This window comes from Oncorhynchus gorbuscha, linkage group LG20 (assembly GCF_021184085.1).
Source record: "Oncorhynchus gorbuscha isolate QuinsamMale2020 ecotype Even-year linkage group LG20, OgorEven_v1.0, whole genome shotgun sequence".
In the NCBI taxonomy this organism is placed as follows: Eukaryota; Metazoa; Chordata; class Actinopteri; order Salmoniformes; family Salmonidae; genus Oncorhynchus; species Oncorhynchus gorbuscha.
The window spans coordinates 14,990,775-14,998,104 of NC_060192.1; the positions used below are offsets into that span (position 1 = coordinate 14,990,775).

At 45.6% G+C, this 7,330-nt stretch overlaps 1 protein-coding gene across 1 annotated transcript; it reads right to left on the reverse strand.

The window, feature by feature from the left end:
- Positions 1–6,254: 6,254 nt before the first annotated feature.
- Positions 6,255–6,900, reverse strand: LOC124007138 (pro-MCH 2). Its single transcript, XM_046317468.1, has one exon. It carries the CDS (start codon positions 6,815–6,817, stop codon positions 6,419–6,421), a length of 399 nt encoding a protein of 132 aa, XP_046173424.1. The 5' UTR covers positions 6,818–6,900; the 3' UTR covers positions 6,255–6,418.
- Positions 6,901–7,330: the final 430 nt, after the last annotated feature.

Below are 7,330 nucleotides of genomic sequence, written 5' to 3' on the forward strand. Positions count from 1 at the left end.
CATGTTCGCCTTAGATGGTAGTCATCTTCCCAGTATCAGATATGAGACACTACCTTTAACCCTCACAGTATCTGGTAACCACAGTGAGACTATTTCTTTTTTGATTTTTCGTTCACCTTTTACACCTGTTTTTTTGGGTCATCCCTGGCTAGTATGTCATAATCCTTCTATTAATTGGTCTAGTAATTATATCCTATCCTGGAACGTTTCTTGTCATGTGAAGTGTTTAATGTCTGCCATCCCTCCCGTTTCTTCTGTCCCCACTTCTCAGGAGGAACCTGGCGATTTGACAGGAGTGCCGGAGGAATATCATGATCTGCGCACGGTCTTCAGTCGGTCCCGAGCCAACTCCCTTCCTCCTCACCGGTCGTATGATTGTAGTATTGATCTCCTTCCGGGGACCACTCCTCCTCGGGGTAGACTATACTCTCTGTCGGCTCCCGAACGTAAGGCTCTCAAGGATTATTTGTCTGTGTCTCTTGACGCCGGTACCGTAGTGCCTTCTTCCTCTCCGGCCGGGCGGGGTTTTTTTGTTAAGAAGAAGGACGGTACTCTGCGCCCCTGCGTGGATTATCGAGGGCTGAATGACATAACGGTTAAGAATCGTTATCCGCTTCCCCTTATGTCATCAGCCTTCGAGATAAGATTCTGCAGGGAGCCAGGTGCTTTACTAAGTTGGACCTTCGTAACGCTTACCATCTCGTGCGCATCAGAGAGGGGGACGAGTGGAAAACGGCGTTTAACACTCCGTTAGGGCATTTTGAGTACCGGGTTCTGCCGTTTGGTCTCGCCAATGCGCCAGCTGTTTTTCAGGCATTAGTTAATGATGTTCTGAGAGACATGCTGAACATCTTTGTTTTTGTCTACCTTGACGATATCCTGATTTTTTCACCGTCACTCGAGATTCATGTTCAGCACGTTCGACGTGTACTCCAGCGCCTTTTAGAGAATTGTCTCTACGTGAAGGCTGAGAAGTGCTCTTTTCATGTTTCCTCCGTTACTTTTCTCGGTTCTGTTATTTCCGCTGAAGGCATTCAGATGGATTCCGCTAAGGTCCAAGCTGTCAGTGAGTGGCCCGTTCCAAGGTCACGTGTCGAGTTGCAGCGCTTTCTAGGTTTCGCTAATTTCTATCGGCGTTTCATTCCTGGGGATTTATTGTCCTTTTGGTCGCTATTACTCGGCATTTTCATAAAAAGCAATCTTGTATTCCTGTAAAAAGTGCAATAAAGTAGGGATTATTTGCAAAAAGTTGCAGGAGCCTCTCACGCACAGCCCTTCAACATGCTAGCTCCGCTCGATGATTCGGGTTTTTGACCGTTCAGTTTTGGTAGGGATAGGCCCTGGCTTCCTATGCCAAGGTGATCGATCCATAACGGATTACTATAGAGAGTTTGACTGGAACGACTCTGCTGAGGGTAATTTCGGTCAAGTTGCTGCCCCTCTCACAGCTCTTACTTCTGTCAAGACGTGTTTTAAGTGGTCCGGTTCCGCCCAGGGAGCTTTTGATCTTCTAAAAGAACGTTTTACGTCCGCTCCTATCCTCGTTACTCCTGACGTCACTAGACAATTCATTGTCGAGGTTGACGCTTCAGAGGTAGGCGTGGGAGCCATTCTATCCCAGCGCTTCCAGTCTGACGATAAGGTTCATCCTTGCGCTTATTTTTCTCATCGCCTGTCGCCATCTGAACGCAACTATGATGTGGGTAACCGCGAACTGCTCGCCATCCGCTTAGCCCTAGGCGAATGGCGACAGTGGTTGGAGGGGGCGACCGTTCCTTTTGTCGTTTGGACAGACCATAAGAACCTTGAGTACATCCGTTCTGCCAAAGCGACTTAATGCTCGTCAAGCTCGTTGGGCGTTGTTTTTCGCTCGTTTCGAGTTTGTGATTTCTTACCGTCCGGGTAGTAAGAACACCAAGCCTGATGCCTTATCCCGTCTTTTTAGTTCTTCTGTGGCTTCTACTGATCCCGAGGGATTCTTCCTTATGGGCGTGTTGTCGGGTTGACAGTCTGGGAATTGAAAGACAGGTTAAGCAAGCACTCACGCACACTGCGTCGCCGCGCGCTTGTCCTAGTAACCTTCTTTTCGTTCCTGTTTCTACTCGTCTGGCTGTTCTTCAGTGGGCTCACTCTGCCAAGTTAGCTGGTCATCCCCGCGTTCGAGGTACTCTTGCTTCTATTCGCCAGCGCTTTTGGTGGCCTACTCAGGAGCGTGACACGCGCCGTTTCGTGGCTGCTTGTTTGGACTGCGCGCAGACTAAGTCAGGTAACTCTCCTCCTGCCGGTCGTTTCAGACCGCTTCCCATTCCTTCTCGACCATGGTCTCACATCGCCCTAGACTTCATTACCGGTCTGCCTTTGTCTGCGGGGAAGACTGTGATTCTTACGGTTGTCGATAGGTTCTCTAAGGCGGCACATTTCATTCCCCTCGCTAAACTTCCTTCCGCTAAGGAGACGGCACAAATCATCATTGAGAATGTGTTCAGAATTCATGGCCTCCCGTTAGACGCCGTTTCAGACAGAGGCCCGCAATTCACGTCACAGTTTTGGAGGGAGTTCTGTCGTTTGATTGGTGCGTCCGTCAGTCTCTCTTCCGGGTTTCATCCCCAGTCTAACGGTCAAGCAGAGAGGGCCAATCAGACGATTGGTCGCATACTACGCAGCCTTTCTTTCAGAAACCCTGCGTCTTGGGCAGAACAGCTCCCCTGGGCAGAATACGCTCACAACTCGCTTCCTTCGTCTGCTACCGGGTTATCTCCGTTTCAGAGTAGTCTGGGTTACCAGCCTCCTCTGTTCTCATCCCAGCTTGCCGAGTCCAGCGTTCCCTCCGCTCAAGCGTTTGTCCAACGTTGTGAGCGCACCTGGAGGAGGGTGAGGTCTGCACTTTGCCGTTACAGGGCACAGACTGTGAGAGCCGCCAATAAACGTAGGATTAAGAGTCCTAGGTATTGTTGCGGCCAGAGAGTGTGGCTTTCCACTCGCAACCTTCCTCTTACGACAGCTTCTCGTAAGTTGACTCCGCGGTTCATTGGTCCGTTCCGTGTCTCCCAGGTCGTCAATCCTGTCGCTGTGCGACTGCTTCTTCCGCGACATCTTCGTCGCGTCCATCCTGTCTTCCATGTCTCCTGTGTCAAGCCCTTTCTTCGCACCCCGTTCGTCTTCCCCCCCCCGTCCTTGTCGAGAGCGCACCTATTTACAAGGTACGTAGGATCATGGACATGCGTTCTCGGGGACGGGGTCACCAATACTTAGTGGATTGGGAGGGTTACGGTCCTGAGGAGAGGAGTTGGGTTCCGTCTCGGGACGTGCTGGACCGTTCGCTGATTGATGATTTCCTCCGTTGCCGCCAGGATTCCTCCTCGAGTGCGCCAGGAGGCGCTCGGTGAGTGGGGGGGTACTGTCATGTTTTGTCTTATATTGTCTTGTCATTTTGCTTTCCCTTCTGTTTGTTTTCCCTCTCTCTCTTCTCTCTATCGTTCCGTTCCTGCTCCCAGCTGTTCCTATTCCCCTAATCAATCATTTAGTCTTTCCACACCTGTTCCCTATCTTTTCCCCTGATTAGAGTCCCTATTTCTCCCCTTGTTTTCCGTTTCTGTCCTGTCGGATCCTTGTATATTGTTCACCGTGCTGTGTCTTTGTCTCGCCCTGTCGTGTCGTGTTTCCCTCAGATGCTGCGTGGTGAGCAGGTGTCTGAGTCTGCTACGGTCTGTGCCTTCCCGAGGCAACCTACAGTTTATGGTCGAGTCTCCAGTCTGTCCTCGTCATTACGAGTGGAATTGTTTTTTATGCTTTGTTTACCGCTCCGATTTGTCTAGGAGTATTGCATATTTCCTTTACTGGAATAAAGACTCTGTTTTCGCCAAGTCGCTTTTGGGTCCTCTTTCACCTGCATAACATTTACATCTCGTTGTTGCATAAGATGAATGAGTGAGGATGATACTCTTTGTAAAATTGTGTAATGTGATTTTGGACTGTTTCATGATGGAAACTCCAATTCCCTTTTGAGTTTTGAGTTGAACTAAATCAGAGGACCGCCCATGAGCACAGTTATGGTCGGGCATCCTGGGACAGGCCCTTTTCTGCCCTTCCGAATAAAACACCCACTCGGGTTTTCTATCACCAGACCATGTTTCTCTCAATCACAAGAGGACAAAGGTTGCAGACCAGCTTACCTCGATAACGAGAGGGCCAAGGTTTGAGTAGACTGCTGAATCTTTTAACCATACCACGTGGTTAAACTCTGTCGATACCGACAGAATAAGAACAAGTCTTTGATATTAATTAGTAGTCTGCAGCTAGGAATTCAGTATCATTGAACGCAAAGAACAAACACCTATCCATAACAACATGAATGAATGTCACTCTGAACTATCCACTTTAACCACGACAGAGAGAGAGAGAGAGAGGACAGAAACTCTCCAACAGAAGCGAACTTTTCTGCAGAGATCCCAACGACACACTGAGTGTAAATATATATATTGATTACAATTGTTCCCGAATGAGTGAGCGTTCATGTGCAAAGGATTAGCATTTCAATTGTTATAATTATCAACTGTGTGTTGTTTTCTCAGTCGACCCCCACTTCCCTTTTGTACAACAAGCCGCCATACCAGTTTAGCCCACTAGGGCACATTCCCCTATCATTTCTTGTAACCATTTTTACTATGTTTGTTTGTGCACTTCTGTGATTGTTTAGTTAGTTAATAAATACATTATTTAAGACAATTGATGTATGGATGACTCATAGTGAAGACTGGGTTCGTGCAGATAACCAACAATTTACGACATTTGGAATGAGACTAACATGAGATAAAATAAATTATTAATTAATTCGAAGACTAATTGATCAGATATAAAATAGTTATTTTAGGAAAATTAGAACTTTGTAATCTGAATCTTTTCCTTGGTCCCCCGACTTCCTAGTTAATTGCAGTTAAATGATTAATCAGTTTAATCGCGTAATACTAATTACAGAGAATCTTTGATAAAAAACTAAGTCTTCATTTAATGATAGTGAAGACATAGATACCATACAAAACGTAACATATCGTACTAAATGGAGAGAGATAGATTTACATTTACTATGTCATGTCTACCCTTTGAGTCCAGGTTGAATCATCTGGAATCATTATGATGTTTATAATCATTTGATACCCGCCTTTCAAGGTCATTAGAAAGGACACATTCAAAACGCACTCCAGGTGGTCCAGCAGAAATGGCATCAATTAAACCTAACAAATATAAATGATAGTAAGCTGTGTTCTTTTGAACAACGCCACAAAGGACTTGAATTAGCCTGCTGCACAGACTATCTCCATACAACTACTATGAGAGCAGGTGAAACTTCGAGACAACGTCTGATATGTTGTTCCACAATGTAAAGCTTTGTCGGAGAAACCTCACTCATCAGTTCATTGACTTTAAATGTAGTCTTTTTTTTATTTACATGCTGCTCCCTCAGTAATTGGCAATATAATACCAACAAGGAATCATCTAGCTGTACAATGTCGTCAAAGGAGAGCAGCAGTGTATGGGCTATAGGAAGAAAGATGCAAAAGTGGAAAGATGAAAATGGTAGAGGACCCAGTATACAGAGGAAAAACCGGACAAAGTGTGTTGAAAAACACTAAATGTTTTGAAAACCAACTCGATGAACCATATTAACATTGATGTCCTCTCTCAAGAAAATAATTGGACTATTTTAACTTATCACATAACCAGTGATTACAGGCCATCTTTGAGCAATCATCACCAACCCAAATAACTTCTTTAAAGCAAACTCATTGCCATGTTCATTCTCAGCTCACCCCAACAACTTTTGAGACATGCAGTCATGTCCACTTCCAAAAGAGGGAATGATTATCAATGGTTTCCACAATCAAACAGCAATAAATACACGTCCCTTTTTTATCTGAAAGCTGGACAGAATCCACTCAGAAGCTGGACAAACAGAATAGGAGTTCAGCTTATTAATGCTGATATCATACTGGTTTGTTAGAAACACCATATTATTCCCTGAATGATGCAAGTCTCTTGTGTAGTTTATAGGCTTTACTTCCCACTTACTTCCCACTCCAGAGTGATGTAAACATTACAGATCAAATAACAAAAGGCTGTTGTAAATGTTATACTGTGGGTAATTCCAGAATGGTAATATTGTGTCCTATTGTGTTTCATTGGCTGTCACAACCTTATTACGGCTGATAAAGGCAGCTAAATAATAACATGCAGTCAAACATACACAAGACGTCAAATTCAGTGTTCTGTCTTTTTAATGACTGATATCAATTTGTCTAAATACATTAATACATACTCGAAAGATCATATCATACAACTCAAGATGAGGCAGGACAAGATGCAGCATAGTAGATCTGGCTGGCAGATTAATGACGAGATGGGACGAGCTCATTGGTCACATCTACACTTCCCAGCAAGGCCGGTACACCCTTCCCACCATGCACCTCATGGTGTCCCTCCTGACAATGGAGATGCTGGGGTTCAGGTCCTGGTCAGCCTCTCTGCGGTCCAGGGTCAGGGCTCTGTCAAGCCCTGCAGCTGCAGCTTTCAGATTGTAGAGAGGAAGTCCTCTGTTCAGGTTCTTCCACATGCCTAAGTCTGCCAACACGATGATCTTGGAGCTCCCGCTTCTGACTGAATCAGGGTTTTTATCGGCCACCTCTTCGTTCAGTAGAGAGTCTAGAGTATCTTGCTCCAAGGCTGTGTCCTCCATCTTGCCCATCGGGATCGCCATGGACGGTGTGTAGCACTCCAAGAAAAGTGCCAAGGCAAAGATGACGGAGAGGACCGAGTCTCTCATCTTGGAGAATGAGGATCTTCGTAGAGGTTGATGTTGCAGGTTGACGTGATCTCAAGCTCGTTCAGGCTGTTCTGACTCTGAGATGTCCGTCTTCCTCTTTTATACCGCTTGGACCTCCAGGATTAGCCACGTTTTCATCACTGCTGTTCTTCTTGTTTGTGTTTCAGGATATTAACAACAGTATGATGACATGGTTGATGAGTACCTTAACAATGCTGAAGTGTTTTATCTGGTGGAGTGTTAATTAAGCTCCTCCGTGGCTGGTCTTTCTAAAGTCTGCGAGAATGAAACAGTGGGAAGACGTAATTCCAAAAACCTTGCCCTTTAAAAGAACTAGAGTGGATTACCCACCCGTTGACTACCCTGTGGTTAAGGCCTCTTAATGATACATACTCCCCTCTCATGGATGCCTTATAATAATGTTCAATATGGGATTTCAGGTGGGATTACAGTTGAAAAGTAAACAAATAATAATTGAAGAGCTTAGTGTGCATGTGACACCGGGAAAACCAG